Consider the following 20,363-nt stretch of genomic DNA (forward strand, 5'->3'; position numbering starts at 1 on the left):
AGGACAAAGCAGCCCACTTGAATGCTACCCCTTCCACAAACATTCACTGCCTCCAACACTGATGAACAGTGGCAGCAGAGTATACTGCAAGATGTAATGCAGGAACTCATTAAAAAAGTACCTTCCAAACCCATGACCACTACCATCTAGAAGGATAAGAGCAGCAGATACCTGGGAACACCACCAGCAAGTTCCCCTCCAAGCCACTCACCATCCTGACTTGGAAATATATTGCTCTTCCTTCACCGTTGCTGGGTTAAAATCCTGGAATTCCCTCCCTAACATTGCTGTGGTGTACCTGTACCTTCGGGACTGCAGTGGTTCAAAAAGCTAACCACCACCTTCTTAAGGGCAACTAGGGATGGGCACTAAATTCTGGCCAGCCAGCGATGCCATTATCCTGTAAGTTAAGATAATTCGACATAATTACTGAATCCGGGACTATTCTGATCTATGTGGTTCATAACACAGCAGGTGGTGTATTATGCACTGAGCTTGCAGCTTAGGTTGTTGGGTGGTGAACGATAGGAATGTGAACAATAACCAATTTTAAATCCCCAGCCCTGGAGCACTGAGGCCATCCACAGTACTCCAATATCACCTCAGTTGAAGTTCCTACCTTTGAGACATCACTGAGACCCAGTATTGTGCTTGAGTTTATTGACTGTGGAGGTGGATAGAGATGGTTTCATTTCCCTTACTTTCATAGTGGTTCTACCGGATAACATGGATGAAGGTTCTTTATTACTACCATCACAGAGAAATCCCAATCCCAACATCAATGTAAAGCCAATGCAGCCCACTCCAGGGAATTGAGTACAAGACCTTCAAGCTGTTTGGTTCTGTACCATGCAAGGTAGTGCATCCACCCATGAAATAGTGAGGAGAGTTAAAAGCTCCAAACCGATAGAATGAAATGTAAGGTTAAAAACAGAAAATATTGAATGAATATTCACTTACTTAATACTTTTGTCAAGGCCCACAAGCAAGCCAATGAAATACTGATTGTGAGTATTTTTTGATATCTGCAATGATATTTTTGGTTAATTTCAAGGTTTGCAACAACATTAAAAATATAAAGCTAACCAATTCTCAAAAGAAAATCTCCATTACCCTTTTCCACAAAAACAATCTCTCAGAAGCACCGTTAATTATAACAAGATCTCCAAACCCCTTCTTGCAGAATGTCCTTGCATCATCCCATGACATAGCTTCTTGATTAATGTAGTACTGAGAATTCTCGTTTACTATCCAGCCATCTTCTGTATTTTCTGTTAAACATTCAGATAATTACACAAATTTGCATTGAAATCACAAAATCATAGAATCATAGAATCCCTGCAGTGCAGAAGGAGGCCATTCAGCCCGTTGGGCCTGCACCGACAACAATCCTACCCAGGACCTATCCCCATGACCCCATGTATTTACCCTGCTAATCCCCCTGACACTAAGTGGCAATTTATCATGGCCAATCCACCTAGCATCTTTGGACTGTGGGATGAAACCGGAGCACCTGGAGGAAACCCACGCAGATGGTGACCTGAGGCTGGAATTGAACCTGGGTCCCTGGAGCTGTGAGGCAGCAGTGCTAACCACTGTGCCACCGTGCAGCCCATGGCATGAACCTGTCAGTTTCACACTAAAAGCCAGAAATTTTTGATCTACTGCATTCTGGGGGAGGTCTTGTGGCGCAGTGTTAGCATCTCTATCTGTGAGCCAGGGGTTGGAACTTTTCAGTCAGCGAGATCTATCGGTCCCACCGGCGGGATCTTTCAATCTCGCTGATGGCACATCCTCGCCCCTGGTTTCATAGTGGCGAGAAGTGCATTCAACAAGGAATCATGCTGACAATGGTGGGACCAGATGATCCTGTCACCGGTGAATGGCAGGCTGCCTGTTGCCGCCACGAAAAACTTGGCGGGTTGCATGGTAAACCCAGAAGCTCTCTGTTCAAATCCCACTTCAGGACCTGAGGGCCACAGATAACAGTCAGATTGATTATCGGCCTATAAATCCTTCCAATGCTCCTGATGGTAGGTGATAAGGAATGGGAGAGTTTCCTGTTCAGCTACTCTGTAGAAAGCAACAGCAAATTATTGGAATACTTTGCCAATCATGGACCAATCCAATGGAAGTTGATGGTTGCCCTAGCCCTTTTAGAGCATGATACCTGAACAAGAAGGAGTGTATTCAGGAGTAAGTGAGATTTTAACGGCAAAATAAATAATGATTCCTGCTGCTGATGCGCGCCTAAACATGGAAATCCAGAAGTCACTGTCAGAGACACTGCTTCTCCACAGGATGTTGCAGAGCAGCGAGGGCAGTGATCTCTGTGTTTAACTGTGTATGGCGTATATTGTTAACTTCACCTTTATATTAGTTGTTGCATCAGAGCTGTTCACACTCTGCGGGAAGTGAGTCAGAAATGCCATTCATGTGCACAAACAGGGTTTTCAAAGCATCTCCAGTGAAGTTATGTGGCAGACTGGAGTAGTTCCGAATAGATTCCCAGATTATTTTTCTTCTACATGGGATACATTGACCTTCTTTGCCTGCCTGCAAACATCCATCGTTTCGAAAAAGGCTGAGCTCCTTTTAGTTGAATAAACGCTAAATATCTTTCTTTTTAATCTCTCTCTTTACAGATGTGTATTCCAATCAATAAAGCTGACCGAAGCAGATCAATTGTTGGAGTTGGCGCTGTATCTGACTTGTACTGGACTTGTATATGGAGCTGAATGGTACCGCGGCCACGGCACTAAGCAAGACAAACTATAGATGGTGAACAGGCTTTGGGGATCCAGGAGGTGAGTTATTCAATGCAGAATTTCCAGCCTCTGATTTGTTTTTGTAGCCGCAGTTGGCTGGTCCAAATAAGTTTCTGATCAGTGGTTTTAAACCCAGCTTTATGAATCTTTGGGCCCTATTTTACCATTTTGATTCTAAGTGCTGGGCGTACTTGAAACTGGGAGTGTTTCAGATCCGACTTTTAGACCCGTTCTCAGGCGCCCCCATACGCACCCTGCCTGTAAAAATATCAGCAATTCCGAATCGCGCTGCACAAGCCTGTGGGCGGGGCTTAACGCACCCGAAATCCTGCAGCTCTGATTGGCTCTTCCAACCGCATGTGCGCAAAAAGAATGATAGAATGCGGTTCCCCTGCCACATCGCTCCTGGGCCGGATAATGCCTCCCCCCGGCCCCCACAGACATTGCCCCACCTCCCCCAATATTACTGACCCCCTTATCCCCCCACCCACCCCGCCACTCAGACTGATTGCAGGCCCCTCCCCCCCACCGACCTCAGGCAAAGTAGCAGCGGACCCCCCTTTCCCCCCCCCCCCCACCAATCTCAGGCAGAGTGGCAGCGGGCCCCCTCCTTCCCCCTCACTGATCTCAGGTGGAGTGGCAGCAGACCCCCATTTCCCCCAACTGATTTCAAGCAGAGTGGCAGCAGACCCCCCCTTCCCCCCACTGATCTCAAGCAGAGTGGCAGCGGACCCCCCTTCCCCTCCCCGCCACCAACTGGATGTTAGGCACCTACCTCCTCACCAACTGGAGTGCCCGAATTGTACTTTTATGGAGCATGTCTCTTTCACGCTGATTCCGGGTGGGCAAACACGGTGGTAAAGGGGGAAGTGCTGGTAAAGTTGGGCGTGCAGTCCAATAAGTCAATCTAAATGCATGCAAATGCATTTAAATGGCTGTCACGCTCATTTCTGGCACGGTCCCGATCACGGCCATTTTCGGGCCTTGGTAAAGGGGGAACCAGTGCGGAGGCGGGCGCGGATCGTGCTACTCGCCTCACACCAGACTTTACCAAGTTCTTGCGCCCAAAAATGGGCGCAATGTGATGGCAAAATTGGGCCCTATGAATCCAATGTTATAAACACCAAAATAGCACCAAACTCTTCTAAAGACGAGTCACATTCGAATCAAAATGATAATTCTGGCCCAGATTTCAGTTCTGTAGAGCCCCTCTATCATGGTAAAAATGGCAGGAGAGCCTAGAAATCTTATGAGCTGACCCGAAGACAGCATTTCCTATTTTCATTGTAGCAGACTGGAGTTGGGTCAGGGGTTACATTTACGAAGTTTATGAAGAGAGCTGGTCACTTAAATCACCAGCTGCCTCAACTGAAGTGGGAGTATGGTCAGTCAGGAGTGTGAACCCTGGAGTGTGCAGATTAAACCAGGTAAGAGCAGGTCTGAACTTGGTTCATTTGGAGAGCCAGTGCACTTCTTTGGAAAGGTAAGGTACCCCTTTTGAAATGATCCCAGGACACCTTTGGAAAACATAAGGCATGCTTTGACATTGCTAAAATTAAGCAGGATTGTCTGTAAAGAGTGCATAAACTCATTGGAGCTTTTAAAGAACTATCAAAGCAGTCAAAGAAATGTCAAAACTGTTAAAGCTGTCAAAGAAGAGCCAACAGATACTAGATGAGTTGGCATGGAGAGGGTAGGGGCAAAGGATTGTGAATGGTGCATCGGTTGGCATCAGTTGGCACTAAGTTGGCTAGGGATTACGAAAAGTCATTTGAAGTGGGGGAATATGAGGTATGAACGGCCTTAGGAGTAAGTAGAGGGGTATGGGTTGGCATAAGAGGGTATGAGAGGCCATGGGGGTAGGTAGAGGTGCATGTGTCAACATAAAGGATGTGAGGGGCCATGGAGGGGTGGTGGGGTGCATGACATGGCATGGGTTTGCATGGGTGGGTCATGGGAGTGTGTAGGGGTAAGGGCTGTTTTTTTATATTTTTAAAATTTATTTCAACAAAGCAGAGTGACAGGCCTTCTGCCTCCACCCTCACCATATCCAGCAGCCTTTATACTCATTCTGGGAGCGGCAGACCAAACTTCTAATTCAGCCCACCAACCCTCACGGGATTAAAATCCGAGCTGCAGGCAGCCATTTTTTAAGGTAGGGTTCGCAGAGTGGGGAATTCTCCCATTTAAGGAAGCTCCCATTTAGCACCATCTAAAAACAAAGGTATTTACACAGACTTCTGCACATAAAAATCATAGAATTCCCACAGTACAGAAGGAGGCCATTCAGCCCATTGAGCCTGCACTAATGACAATCCCACCCAGGCCCTATCCTTGTAACCCCATGTATTTATCCTGTCAATCCCCCTGGCATTAAGGGGCAATTTAACATGGCCAATCAACCTAACCCACACATCTTTGGACTGTGGGAGGAAACCGGAGCGCCCGGAGGAAACCCACGCAGACACAGGGAGAACGTGCAAACTCCACACAGACACCTGAGGCCGGAAGTGAACCCGGGTCCTTGGAGCTGTGAGACCACAGTGCTAAACATTGTGCTACTGTGCCACCCCAATATGGAAGGTTTTTCAATCTGAGTAAACCACAAAGTTCAAAATGGATCATAGAAGAATTTCTAAATTATCATTTGTTTTCAGTTGACTGCGAGAAATACTCACCATCATGATATGCAGATCAGTCCTGACTATAAACTTGCCATTGCGAACAAACAGTATTATCATGATCTTGAACAAAATAAGAAATTTGAAAGAAATGTGGACTTACGCTCTGAATTTGTGTCAATGGGTATATGCTTTACTGGTTTTCCTAAGGAAACAAAAATGCATTATCATCAGATAGTAATTGGAAGTGTTAATTAATAGGATTGTTAATTCCCTCGGAATGCAACAGAAATATTTTTAGTTTCCAGATTTTCCTGCCTCTATAATACTTTAGATTTAGTGGTTAATTTCAGTTAATTATAAGGTTCCCGGATAGCAGACAGGAAATCTATTATTTCAACAACTACTTACACTCATGTCGCACCTTTAATGTACTGAAACATCCCATGGTGCTCCATAGGAACATTAGAAAAACAAGCATGACATTGAGCCACATCAAGATGTATCAATTGACTAAAAGGAGCGTCTCTAAGGAGTGCATGTAATAGAGGTGGAGGGAAGGCATTCTGGAGCTCGGGGTTGAGGTAACTGAAGGCACGGCCACTAATGATGGAGCAATTATAATTGGGGATGTACAAGACAGCAGCATTAGTGGAGTGCAGACATGTCGGGGGATTGTGGGGCTGGAAGAGATTCCAAAGGGAGGAAGGGGGCGCGGTCACAGAGGAATTTGAAACAATGATGAAAATTTTAAAATCTAGGCATAGCTTGATCTGGAGCCAATGTAGATCAGCAAGCACAGAGGTGTTAAGCGAATGGGACTCATTGCGAGTTATGACACTTGGATGAGTTTTGGATGACCTTAAGTTCACAGAGGATAGACTGTGGGAGACGAACCAGGGTTGCATTGGAATAGCTGAACCGAGAGATAACAAAGACATGGCTGAGGGGTTCAGCTGCAGTTGAGACGAGATGGGGGAAGTCAGGCAATGTTACAGAGGCAGAAATAGACAGTCATAATAATGGCACAACTCTGAAGTCACAAGCTTATCATAGGATCGTATTGACACCAAGGTTGCGAACAGAATGGCCTAATCTCAGACTGTTGCCATAGAGAGGGACGGAATTGGTAGTGAGGGAATGGAGTTTACAGCAAGAACCAAAAGCGCTGGCTTCAGTCTCCTCAATATTTAAATGGAGGAAATTTCTGCCCATCCAGTACTGGATGGCAGATAAGCAGTCTGATAAGTTGGAAACAGGAAACATTGGAGGAGTCGAGAGACGGGGCGGTGAAGTAGAGTTAGGTATTGTCAGTGGATGTATGAAAACCGACACTATGTTTTCAGAGGATGTCATTGAGGGCAATATATAGATGAGAAATAAGAGAGGGCCAAGGATTGATCCTTGGGAGACACCAGAGGAAATGGTGTGGGAGGAGGAAGAGAAGCCATTGAAAGTGATTCTCTGGCTATGATTCAATAGATAAGAATGTAACCAGCTGAAAGCAATCTCACTCAGTTGGTCAACTGTGGAGAGTCTATAGAGGAGGATGGTGCAGTCAAACTCTATCAAAGACTGCAGACAGGTCAGAAGAACAGGGAGGGATAATTTATCTTTGGCACAGTCACATAGGATGTCAGTTATGACTCTGATCAGAACCATTTCAATACTGTGGCAAGGGCGGAAACCTGATTGTAAGGATTTAAACATGGGGTTCTGATAAATCTGGGAACAGATCTGGGAGGTGACAACACATTCACCGACCTGGGAGAGGAAGAGGAGGTTGGAGATGGGACAATAGTTTGCCAAAAGAGTGGGGATTAAATGTTACTTATTTGAGGAGAGAGGGATGACAGCAGATTTCAAGGAGAAAACAACATCTCAAGAGACAGAACCATTTACCATGTCTGCTAACATGGAGGCCAGGAACTCAAGCTGGGCAATCAGCAATTTATTATGAATTAGATCAAGGGAACAAGAGGTGAATCTTATGTGCGCTCAGTGAGAGCATGAGGGGGGATAGGAGAGAAACTAGGGAAGGGTACAAGTTCAGGGCGAGGGCAGTTGGAAACATCAAAGGGTTTGGCCAGGTGGGCTAGTGGAAGGGAAGGACACAGCAGTGGTAGCTGATTAGGCTATCTCATTCCCAGTGACATGAAGTCAGTAAGCTCCTTGCTTTAGTTGTTGGAAATGAGGATGTAGGGACAGGGAGGAGGGTTTTAAGAAGCTCATTTGAAGTACAGGAAAATAAGCCAAGGTTTATTTTTGCATTTCAGGATGACCCTGAAAAAGTGAGCAGCTCCAGGAGATGCAAACAGGAATCAATAGTGTTTAAAATGGTCTATTCAGATTTGGCAGCAGATAGCTAAACCAATTGTCCACCATATCCTTTCAAGTTTGAACCCCTTGAACTTAAGGGTGTGCAGATGAGGCCCATACAAAGGGAACGGCCATTGTCAGAGAGAATAATGGTTTTATTGGGGATTAGGTTATCAAAGTTGGAGTTGAGAGTGCGACTGAGAAAAGCAGTAGCTTCAGAAATGTTGTGGTGAATGGAGGGCTAAGGGCTGAATAGCTCAGTTGTAAGTGAATTTGGGACATAGATTGTTTCAGAAGGAGGGAGGGTTGAGATGTGGAAAGTGGGTGGGGTGGAGAATGATACAAGGAAATGATCAGAAATGGCCTTTTCAGTAATTGACACAATGGGGCTAGCAAGACCATGTGAAAGGCAAGGTCAAGGGGTTGGTCATGGATATGGGTTGGGGAGCTCAAAAGCAGGGAGAGAGAGTGAGAGGACAATGAACTCAGAGGAGAGAGAGCCTGATGAATTGAGATGGAACTTGAAATCACAGATGAAAGTATGTCATAATGTGAAAAGGCAGAACAAGGAAAATGGTGAAGGTATCTAGGTGATCTTGAAAATGAGCTGAGAGTAATGAAATAAAGTGTGATTCTCAAAGGGGAAGAAGGTTCTAGAGGAGTACGGGGTCAGGCTAAGGTGTGTCAGTGATGAGCATCACCCTACCACTTGGATAGTCTTGGTGGGCAAGTATGGAAGATATAGTCAGATGGAGAGGCTTGATTTAGTGGCAAGATTAGTCTCCAGCTGCTGCACAGGGTAGGAAGGTTGATGAGAATGGAATGGGCAATTTATGTTGCTGTTCATCATGAGCCAGTGCCGAATGTTTCAATAAACCTATAGGACGAAACCAAGGAAAGCACAGAGGGAATCAAGAGGCTGATCTAACAGGGAGTTAAGTCTGGGATAGCAGCAAGTGAACAGGAAGCTCGAGGAGTACAGAGGGATGGGGTGGGGAATTGGGAGAGCTGAGTACCTGAGAGTGGAGAATTGAAAGGAGACAATGGAAAATAGCCTAGGAGGAGTTAAGAGCAAGGAAGGGAAAAAGAACAAAAGTGGAAATAGATTGATGGATTTGGGTCCCAAGTAGATCAAAGTATCCATTCAGAATGCACATGTTAATGGACTCAAAGAGACCTCGACTTTCATAGGTCTGCTTACAAAAAAATAGGATACAAAGAAACATGACAGTAAATGAGCAATAGGAAATAGATAATGATAACAGGAAGGAGTTTAGAGTTAAAGGCAGTAGTTCCAAGGTGAAATAATGATGACTTAGATAGGAAGGAATCAGTATGAAGTATCAAAAGAAATAGAGAGCAGGATTCCCCGATCCCATCCGTGGCCCACCCCAATGCAAGTGAGAATGGAGAATTTGGCATTTCAACCAAAACTCCATTCATTTTGGCCGGCACTGGAGAATCCCAACCGCAAACAAGGATGGAGATTTTCGGTGAGACTCTTTTCTATTATCATGGGCACAAGGGAGAGAGCAGGGCCTCTTAAGGATCAACAAGGTCATATATGTGCAGAACAACAAGAGATGGGTGAGATTCTAAATGAATATTTCTCATCAGTATTTACTATTGAGAAAGGCATGGATGTTAGGGAACTTAGGGAAATAAATAGTGATATCTTGAAGTATGTACATATTACAGAGAAGGAGGCGCTGGAAGTCTTAAAGCACATCAAGGTAGATTCATCCTCAGGACCTGATGAAGTGTATCCCAGGATGTTGTGGGAGGCTAGGGAGGAAATTGCAGGACCTCTAGCAGAGATATTTGAATCATCAACAGCCACAGGTGAGATGCCTGAAGAGTGGAGAGTGGCAAATGTTGTGCCTTTGTTTAAGAAGGGTTGCAAGGAAAAGTGTGGGAACTACAGGCCAGTGATCCTAACATCTGTAGTAAGTTGTCAGAATTCTGAGAGACAGGATATAGGCATTTAGAGAGGCAAGGACTGATAAGGACAGTCAGCATGGCTTTGTGAGTGGAAAATTATGTCTCACAAATTTGACTGAGTTTTTTGAAAGGGTAACCAAGAAGGTAGATGAGGGCAATGCAGTCGGCATTGTCTGCATCGACTTTAGCAAGGCCTTTGACAAGGTACTGCATGGTAGGTTGTTGCATAAGGTTAAATCTCTCAGGATCCAGCGTGAGGTAGCCAATTGGACACAAAATTAGCTTGATGACAAAAAACAGAGGATGGTTGCAAAGGGTTGTTTTTGAAACTGGAAGCCTGTGACGAGCGGCGTGCTTCAGGGATCGATGCTGGGTCCACTGTTATTTGTCATGTATGTTAATGATTTTGATGAGAATTCAGGAGGCATTGTTAGTAAGTTTGCAGATGACACCAAGATTGGTGGCATAGCGGACAGTGAATAAGGTTATCTAGACTTGCAACAGGATCTTGATCAATTGGGCCAGTGGGCTGATGAATGGCAGATGGAGTTTAATTTAGATAAATGTGAGGTGATACATTTTGGTAGATCGACCTAGGGCAGGACTTACTCAGTAAATGGGAGGGCATTGGGGAGAGTTATGGAACAAAGAGATCTTGGGGTACAGGTTCATAGCTCCTTGAAAGTGGAGTCACAGGCAGACAGGGTGATGGAAAAAAGCATTTGACTTGCTTGTTTCATTGATCAGAACATTAAATATAGGAGTCGGGATGTCTTGCTGAAGTTGTGCAAGACATTAGTAAGGCCACACTTGGAATACTGGGCCCGATTTTACCATTTTCATACTAAGTGCTGAATCTGGGCATAATGCAGATCCAACTTAGAAATCTGCTTTCAGGCGCCCCCATACACACTCAGCCTGAAAAAAACATCTCCAGTCCCATTCGCGCTGTGGGCGGGGCTTAGGGCAGCCGAAACGACCGGAGCTCTGAACTGCGCATGCATAGTTGGAGAAAGCGGCCCGGGAGCGACAAGCGGGAGCGATGGTGCACACAGACATCACTGTCCCCCTTATCCACCCCCCCACTACCCACGCACATCGCTGTCCCCCTTATCCACCCCCCCATTACCCACACACATCGCTGTCCCCCTTATCCACCCCCCCCCACTACCCAGACCGATCGCCACCCCTGCCCCCCTCCTCCCCACCAATCGTCCGCAGAGTGGCAGCGGACCCCCCTGCCCCCGCCCCCCCACCAGAGATCCATCTGCCCCCACCACCAGTGAGCGATCGAGCCTCCCTCCTCCCACCCCACCCAGACAACGATCTGGCCTCACTCACCCCTCCCTCCAGACAACACTTTAGCCTCACTCACCCCCCCCCCCAGGGAATGGTGTGGCCTCACTCAACCCCTCCCCCGAGGAACATCTGACCTGCCTCCTCGTCCCCCCCCCCACCACCAGACGACGATCAGCCCTCCCCGCCTCAAGAGATATATCTGACCTGCCTCCTCCTCCCCCCCCCACCCCCCAACCAGACAACGATCTGGCCTCACTCTCCTCCCCCCCCCCCCCCCACAACCAGACAATGATCTGACCAGCCTCCCTCCCCCCCTCCACCACCAATCTGAGTCAGAGAGCCGTTGGAAGCACTGAACGTGCTCTTCAGCAGCTGGAGCTCCCGATTCAGACTTTTATTGAGCAGGTCCATTACGGTGCGGTTCTGGATTGGCAAACGCGGTGGTAAAGGGGGAAATGCTGATAAAGTTGGGCAGGCAGTTCATTAATTCAATTTAAATGCATGCAAATGCATTTAAATCACTGTTGCACACGTTTTGGGCGTGAATCGAATCACCGCCATTCCTGGGTTTCGGTAAAGTGGCAATCTGCGCGGGCACGGATCGCATTAATGGCCTCACACCCGACTTTACCACGTTTTCGCACCCGAAAATGGGCGCGACGCAATGGTAAAATCAGGCCCACTGTGTATAGTTCTCGTCACTCTATTATAGAAAGGATATTATTAAACTAGAAAGAGTGCAGAAGAGATTTACTAGGATACTACCAGGATTTGATGGTTTGAGTTAAAAGGAGAGGCTGAATAGACTGGGACCTTTTTCCCCTGGAGCATAAGAGGCTTCGGGGTGATCTTATAGAGGTCTATAAAATAATGAGGGGTATAGATAGATAGATAGTCAATATCTTTGGGGAGTCTAAAACTAGAAGGGCATAGGTTTCAGGTGAGAGGGGAACAAAGAACAAAGAAAATTACAGCACAGAAACAGGCCCTTCGGCCCTCCAAGCCTGCACCGACCATGCTGCCTGACTGAACTAAATCCCCCTACCCTTCCAGGGACCATATCCCTCTATTCCTATCCTATTCATGTACTTGTCAAGATGCCCCTTAAAAGTCACTACTGTATCCGCTTCCACTACCTCCACCAGCAACGAGTTCCCGGCACCCACTACTCTCTGTGTAAAAGATCTGCCTCGTACATCTCCTTTAAACCTTGCCCCTCGCACCTTAAACCTATGCCCCCTAATAATTGATTCTTCCACCCTGGGAAAAAGCTTCTGACTATCCATTCTGTCCATGCCTCTCAGAATCCTGTGAGAGATACAAAAGAGTCCAGAGGGGCAATTTTTTTACACAGAGGGTGGTGAGTGTTTGGAACAAGCTGCCAGAGGTAGTAGTAGAGGCGGTTACAATTTTGTCTTTTAAAAAGCATTTCGACAGTTACATGGAAAGATGGGTATAGAGGGATATGGGCCAAACGCAGACAATTGGAGCTAGCTTAGTGGTAAAAACTGGGCGGCATGGACAAGTTGAGCCAAAGGGCCTCTTTCCATGACTTTATGGCATGAATTTTACAGGCCCGCCCACCTGAGGCTCGTAAGATCGTTCCCAAGGCCAACGGAGAATGCTGTTCTGAGATCCTCGCCCGGCCGGTAAAATCAAGGCCTGTAACTCTATGTCTCCTCTCACTTCTCCACTCTCAGATACTCTGCCCTTCCAATCCCTACCCCAACTCTTCAGTACCTATTGATCTTCTTGATCGTGTACAAAGATGGGTGAAGAGTGATGTCCAGCAGATGTTTGAGGGTAGCTTTCTCATGGGAATGACGATCTAGGAGGTGTACAGTGTCAGTTGCAGGACAGAACAATAAGGGCAAAGTTGAAGGACACCATTATGTGACACTGCCTCGCTGTAAACCGGCACAAGGAACTGTACAACTTATACAACAAATCACATCATTAATTTGCTCATTCTCTGTCAATCCTCCCAATTCCTTCTCAAACTCCTCTCCTTCTCCCAAATAATTCAAGCTGGCAATCTATTTCCTGTCCCCACCCCACCCCCCCCCCCCCCCCCCCCCCCCCACCACCACCACCTTCCCTTCAGTTGGAATTGGTACTCTCTCTCTCTCTCGCTATCTCGGTCTCTCCCCCATAGCCTCCCTCCCTTTTTCCTTTCCCCTTCCCATGTTCAGCTTGGCACACTTCACCCTCCACTGCTTCTTGTTCTCTTCCAGTCCCTTCAGGCCAGGCTGAGATTCCTTCCTCTCCCAATCCCAGCTGGCATTCCCTCCTCCCCTACTCCAATGAAATCAGTGAAAGCCTCTTCTCCATCTCAAGATCTCATTCCGAGCTTTTAACACCTTCATTGGCGTCAATATTCCTCTTTCTTCATTGCCATACATTTGTACTTCATCTTCCTCTTCATGACTTCCACTACTTGCCTTTCACTCTCCTCATTTCTGAGCCATCCATTTCCTCTCCACCCCTCCCCCACACTGCCAGGCACAAACCAAAACCTCCTGCTGATTGAAAATATTTTGGCTGCTGAATACAATGAGCATTCCAGCAAAGATTCTCTCAAAGATACATTGGCCAGATTCACTTTAAATAGCAAGACTGGGTTCAGAGTGGCATTGAGCAGGCAGAGATCTACTGAATGCTGCTTTTCATCAGCAAATATTGACTGCCAGTGCGCATATTTATGGGTTAGCATGTATAAGGTTGTTAGAAAACGCTCCTCAAATGGCTGCTTACTGGCACTTGGCAGCAGCAAGCAGCTTCTGTAACCATAGCAAATCATTAGTAATAACTAGTCCTAAGCTTTCTGTCCACGACTGCGACAAGCAGTGACATTTAAAGAGCTAATACAGTATAAATCACAAATACCATCGCCATGTCAGTCACTATGGCAACTTAAAGTGCTATTTCAAGTGACCTTAGGAAGGAAACAGCCCCGAACAAAACTCCACTGTGAAAATTAGATCCATTTTGAATAGATCTGGAAAGTATAACTTTTGTCAATGTACGTGCGCCATAGAAAATTGCTGAATATTGCATTTCTTTCCCTTACGAGCTGCAGCAGTGGAAATGCCAGTCATTTCATTCATACTCCCCACAATTAAGCCAAATGGATTTTTCTCACCCCTGACTTCTCTCCTTTGTTGCCTTTTTTAATAAGTGTGTAAGCCTGGAAGTTATTGAGACAGATTTCATTGAAGATTTAAAGAGCACATTTTAAATTTCTCATTCTCATATTTTAATGTGGTTATTAACCTTATCATATAAAGCATGACTTAGAGTCATAGAGGTTTACAGCATGGAAACAGGCCCTTCGGCCCACCTTGCCCGTGCCATCCTTTTTTCACCACCAAGCTGGGCCCAATTGCCCCCATTTGGCCCATCTCTCTCTCTGCCCATCTTACCCATGTAACTGTCTAAATGCTTTTTAAAAGACAAAATTATACCCACCTCTATTACTACCTCTGGCAGCTCCAGTCATATTCCAGACACTTACCACCCTGTGTGAAAAAATTGCCCCTCTGGACCCTTTTGTATCTCTCCCCTCTCACCTTAAACCTATGCCCTCTAGTTTTAGACTCCCCTATCTTTGGGAAAAGATATTGACTGTCTCGCTGATCTATGCCCCTCATTATTTTATAGACCTCTATAAGATCACCCCTAAGCCTTCCACACTCCAGAGAAATAAGTCCCAGTCTATCCAGCCTCTCCTTATAACTCAAACCATCAAGACCCAGTAGCATCCTAGTAAATCTTTTCTGCACTCTTTCTAGTTCAATAATATCCTTTCTATAATAGGGTAACCAGAACTGTACACAATATTCCAAGATGGCCTGACTAATGTCTTACTAATAACTTCAACAAGACATCCCAACTCTTGTTTTCAATGTTCTAACCGATGAAACCAAGCATATCGAATGCCTTCTTCACCATTCTGTCCACCTGTGACTCCACTTTCAAGGAGCTATGAACCTGTACCCCTAGATCTCTTTGTTCTATAACTCTCCCCAACGCCCTACCATTAACTGAGTAAGTCCTGCCCTGGTTCAATCTACCAAAATGCATCACCTCGCCTTCATCTAAATTATCTGCCATTCATCAGCCCACTGGCCCAATTGATCAAGATGCCATTGCAATCCTAGATAACTTTCTTCACTGTCCACTATGCCACCAATCTTGGTGTCATCAGCAAACTTACTAACCATGCCTCCTAAGTTCTCATCCAAATCATTAATATAAATGACAAATAACAGTGGACCAGCACTGATCCCTGAGGCGCACCGCTGGTCACAGGTCTTCAGTTTGAAAATCAACCCTCTACAACCACCCGCTGTCTTCTGTCATCAAGTCAATGCTGTATCGAATTGGCTATCTCACCCTGGATCCTGTGAGATTTAACCTTATGCAACAATCTACCATGCAGTACCTTGTCAAGGGCTTTGCTGAAGTCCATGTAGACAACATCAACTGCACTGCTCTCATCTACCTTCTTGGTTACCCCTTCAAAAAACTCAATCAAATTCATGAGACATGATTTTCCACTCACAAAGCCATGCTGACTGTCCCTAATCAGTCCTTGCTTCTCTAAATGCCTGTAAATCCTATCTCTCAGAATACCTTCCAACAACTTACCCACCACAGATGTTAGGCTCACCGGCCTGAAGTTCCGAGGCTTTTCCCAGCAGCCCTTCTTAAACAAAGGCACAACATTTCCTACTCTCCAATCTTCAGGCACCTCACCTGTGGCTGTCGATGATTCAAATATCTCTGCTAGGCGACCCTCAATTTCCTCCCGAGCCTCCCACAACGTCCTGGGAGACACTTCATCAGGTCCCAGGGATTTATCTATCTTGATGTGCTTTAAGACTTCCAGCATCTCCTTCTCTGTAATATGCATACTCCTCAAGACATCACTATTTATTTCCCTAAGTTCCCTAACATCCATGCTTTTCTCTACAGTAAATACTGATGGGTAAATATTCATCAGCAATTCAATCAGTAACTTCTCCATTAAAGCAGGAAAGAGGAATGAAACCTTGCATTTTAGTCTTTTTCACTACCATCAGACATCTCAAAGTACTTTACAGCTTATGAAATACTTTTTGCTTGTAGTTACAGTGTGATGCAGGAAATGTCATAGTCTATCTGCATTCAGCCAACTCCCACAAACAGCAATGTGATAACGACCAGATAAACTGTATTTTGTGATACTATTTGAGGGATAAATTTGACCAGGACACTGAGGGTAACTCCTCTGCTCTTTTTCTGAAATAGTCCCATTGGATCTTTCACATTCACTCGAGCAGGCAAATGGGGCTTGGTTTAAAATCATAAAATCATAAGAAATAGGAACAGGAGTAGGTTGTCCAGCTCCTCGAACCTGCTCAGCCATTCGATATGATCATGGCTGATCCAACATTCCTCATGTCCACTTTCCTGCCCTTTCCCTGTAATCCTTGATTCTCTTACTAATCAAAAATCTATCTCAGCCTTAAATATTCAGAAAGGATTCTGTCCCCACAACTCTCTGTGGCAAGGAGTTCCAAAGGCTCACAGCCCTCTGAGAGAAGAAATTCCATCTCATCTCTGTCTTAAATTGGCACCCATTTTTTCTGAAACTATGCCCTCTGGTCCAATGCAGTGAAACACCCTCTCAGCTTTTACCCTGACAAGCACCTTAAGAATCCTCTATGTTTCATGAGATCACCCCTCATTCTTTTAAATTCCAATGAGTAGAGTCCCAACCTGTTTAACCTTTCCTCATAAGACAATCCCTCCATACCAGGGATCATCCTAGTGAACCTTCTCTGAACTGCCTCCAATGAAATAATGGATGGGATTCTCTGATCCCACTGCTGTGAATGTTGGCAACAGTGGTGGGGTGTACGACATTAGAAAATTCCGGCCAATATCTTTCCTGAAATAAGGGGACCAAAACTATTCCCAGTACTCCAGATGTGGTACCACCCGTACAGCTGCAGCAAGACTTCTCTACTCTTTTCCTCCAACCTTCTTGAAATAAAGGCCAACATTCCATTAGTCTTCCTGATTACCTGCTGCACTTGTGTGCTAGCTTTCTGTGTTTCATCTACAAGTACCCCCAAGACCCTTTATGTTGCAGCTTTCTGCAGTTTTTCTCCATTTAAATAATTATCTGTTCTTTTGTTCTCCCTTCCAAAATGAACAACTTCACATTTTCCCACATTATACTCCATTTGCCAACTTTTTGTCCACTTACTTAATCTATCAATATCTCTTTGCAAACTGTTTGTATCCCTCTCACAACTTGCCTTTCCACCTATTTTTGTGTTGTCTGCAAATTTGGCTACAGTACATTCACTTCCTTCCTCCAAGTCATTAATATATATTGTAAACAATTGCGGTCCCAGCACTGATCCCTATGGAACCCCACTGGTTACAAGTCACCAACCTGAAAAATAACCCCTTATCCCCACTCATTGTTTTCTGGCCATTAGCCAGTTCTCTATCTACGCCAATATACTACCTCCAACACCATGGGCTCTTATCCTATGACTTAACCTTTGTGAGGTATCTTGACAAACACCTTCTGGAAGTCCAAATGCAACACATCTATTGGTTTCCCTCTATCTTTTCTGATTGACATTTCCTCAAAAAATTCAAAGAAATTATTTAGACATGATTTCCCTCTCATGAAGCCATGCTGACTCTGCTTGATTGGATAATGCTTTTCCAAATGTGCCGCTATTACTTCCTTAATAATTGGTTCCAACATTTTCCAACAATAGCTGTTTAGCTGTTAGGCTTTTGCCTCCTGCTATTTACCTCTCTTCCTTTTTGAATAAGGATGGCACATTGGCAGTTTTCCAATCTTCCAGTACTTCTCCAGAATCTAAGGGTTTTTGGAAAATTACAACCAATGCATCCACTATCTCTGTAGCTATTTCTTTCAGGATCCTCGGATGCAAGCCATTAGGGCTAAAGGACTTACCTATCTCTAGCCCCAGTAGGTTTGTCTAATAGTACTTCTCTAGTGATGGTGATGATACTTCATTCCACGCCCATATTCTTTAGTTTTAATGGGTTGTTCGAAGTATCTTCCACCGCAAAGACTGATGCAAAATTTCTGACTAACTCCTCTACCATTTCCTTGTTCCCCATAACTATCTCATCAGAAAGAAGGCATCTCCAACAGCACTGCAGTTCCTCAATATTACACTAGAGTGTCAGCCTTTATTCTGTGCTCAAGCACTGGAGTGGAACTTGAACACAGAACCTTATGACTCAGAGCAAAGATGCTATTGGGCCATGGCTGATACAAGTTTTATTCAAATATTAGTCATTAGTATACAGTATCCAAAACCTCCTTGACAAATCATGTTTGCAACACTTGGCATTCCTAATCGAGTTTTAAACATAATTCGTTTGAGTTTTAAATATAATTCAATGTGGCACGGTAAAAGTTGAGGAAACATTTTATCCTTGCCTTTTTTAATTTTACAAATCCAATCATGTACGCTTTCGCAGTGTATGTCATTCCATTGCATTTCATAGCCAATTCCTGCTTCAGCACAGTTCTCAATCCCACGAAACTGGTTGGGTTCTCCAGGATTCCAGTGCAAAAAATCTACCTGTAACAATGACATAAAGACTGCTGATTTAACCCTAATTAACAATTGGAAACAAAGTCAACCTAACAATTAGGATTGAACATAAAAGTAAGGATATTATACTTCAGCTATATAGGACATTGGTCATACTGCATCTCGAGTACTGTGTGCAGTTTTAACCTCCTTTAGAAGGATGTAAATGCGTTGAAGGAGGATCAGAAGAGATTTAATAGATTAATACCTGGAATAAGCTGGTTGTTTTATGAGAATAGGTTCAACAGACTGGGCTTGTTTCCATGGAGTTTAGAAGAGTGAGGGGTGACTTGATTGAAATTAATATGATCCTAAACGGTCTTGACAAAGGGGATGCAGGAAAAAGCAGAGTGGTTAACACTGCTGCTTCACGGTGCCAGGGACCCGGGTTCGATTCCTGGCTTGGGTCACTGTCTGTGTGGAGTTTGCACATTCTCCCCATGTCTGTGGGGTTCCTCCGGGTGCTCTGGTTTCCTCCCACAGTCTGAAAGATGTGCAGGTTAGGTGCATTGACTCGAACAGGCACCGGATTGTAGCAACTAGGGGAATTTCACAGTGACTTCATTGCAGTGTTAATGTAAGTCTTACTTGTGACTAATAGATAAACCTTTTTTAAATGTTCCTCTTGTGAGTGAGTCAAGAAGTGGGGGGCACTGTTTTAAAATTAGGGGTCACCCTTAAAGGACAAGATGAGGATTTTTTTTCTCTCAGAGGATGGTGCAGCTTTGGAACTCTCTGCCTCAGAAGGCAGTGGAGGTGGGGGGGTTCACTGAATATTTTTAAGGCAGAGGTAGATAGATTTTTGTTGTGCAAGGGAATCAAAGGTTATCAGGTAGTGGGTAATGTGGAACTCAACACAAACAAATCAGCCAAGATCGTATTAAATGGCGGAGCAAACTTGAGGAGCCTACTTTGCTCCTATTTCATATGTTCATATGTTTTTGCCATTGTGACCTAGCAACACTGGGCATATAGGAGATGCCAGTGTGTCCCTCGCATGTCGGGTTTCTAAGGGCCACAGAAGGGGATATCATGGGCAGGCATTTACCCTTTGAGCTGGGACATCAGCATCAGGGTCAAATGGGGGTCACAATCCTGCACCACTTGGGAAACAATCACCCGGCTCTAACTTTCCCCTAATTGGCCAATTAGTGAAAGATGGTAGACTCACCATCTAATTAAGAATGGCGGTCAGGCTTTCAAAGCTGGAAGGCTAATAGCAGACATTCCAGCTCATAGGAGATGTAGCCTGAAACTCAGGTAAGGGAGGGAGATGTCTCCATCTTGAGATGTCCTCTCTCCAACTTTATAAACATTCAAATTAAGAATGGCCTCAGCAGCTAGTCAAACATTGTAGAGAGGGAGCCCCACAATAAGGTGGTCTGCAGCTGTGGCCAAGGCCAGGGGGGGTGGGGAAGGCCCCAACACCTGCTGGAACACTGACCTTCCCAGCCTGTCATTGGGGTGCCACTTCCAGGCAGCTACACCCTGGGGCTCTCAAGGCTGACTGGACAATTTCTGGTAGCCTCTGACAATAGGCCTTAATAGACCATGAAGAACCTTCAATTGACTACTTGCCTCTAGGAAAATGGCCCTGGGGTGGAATGGTCCCAGCAAACTGATAGGCTGCCCAGGGCTGTGAGTTTTCCCACGCACTCACCTCTGTATCTGCCCCTGCCAGTGGGTGAAAATCCTGCCCCACATGTCAAGGCCATTCTCTCTCTAACAATGGATCAATGGTCACAAAGTGGTCAAATGCTGCAGAGGAACTGCAA

The 20,363-nt window shown here is 45.2% G+C and overlaps 1 protein-coding gene across 1 annotated transcript in view; it reads right to left on the minus strand.

Moving 5' to 3' along the window:
* The window catches only part of mrc1a (mannose receptor, C type 1a), a 164,133-nt gene that overhangs the window by 41,735 nt on the left and 102,035 nt on the right, over window positions 1-20,363 (minus strand). Inside the window, exons 15-18 of the mRNA XM_078234598.1 lie at window positions 18,432-18,576; window positions 5,553-5,594; window positions 1,114-1,271; window positions 961-1,025 (exon numbers count right to left, since the gene is read on the minus strand). Of these exons, the coding sequence (XP_078090724.1) occupies window positions 961-1,025; window positions 1,114-1,271; window positions 5,553-5,594; window positions 18,432-18,576 (410 nt within the window). The remainder of the gene's footprint in view (window positions 1-960; window positions 1,026-1,113; window positions 1,272-5,552; window positions 5,595-18,431; window positions 18,577-20,363) is intronic.

This window comes from Mustelus asterias, chromosome 2 (genome assembly GCF_964213995.1).
Source record: "Mustelus asterias chromosome 2, sMusAst1.hap1.1, whole genome shotgun sequence".
Taxonomy (NCBI): domain Eukaryota; kingdom Metazoa; phylum Chordata; class Chondrichthyes; order Carcharhiniformes; family Triakidae; genus Mustelus; species Mustelus asterias.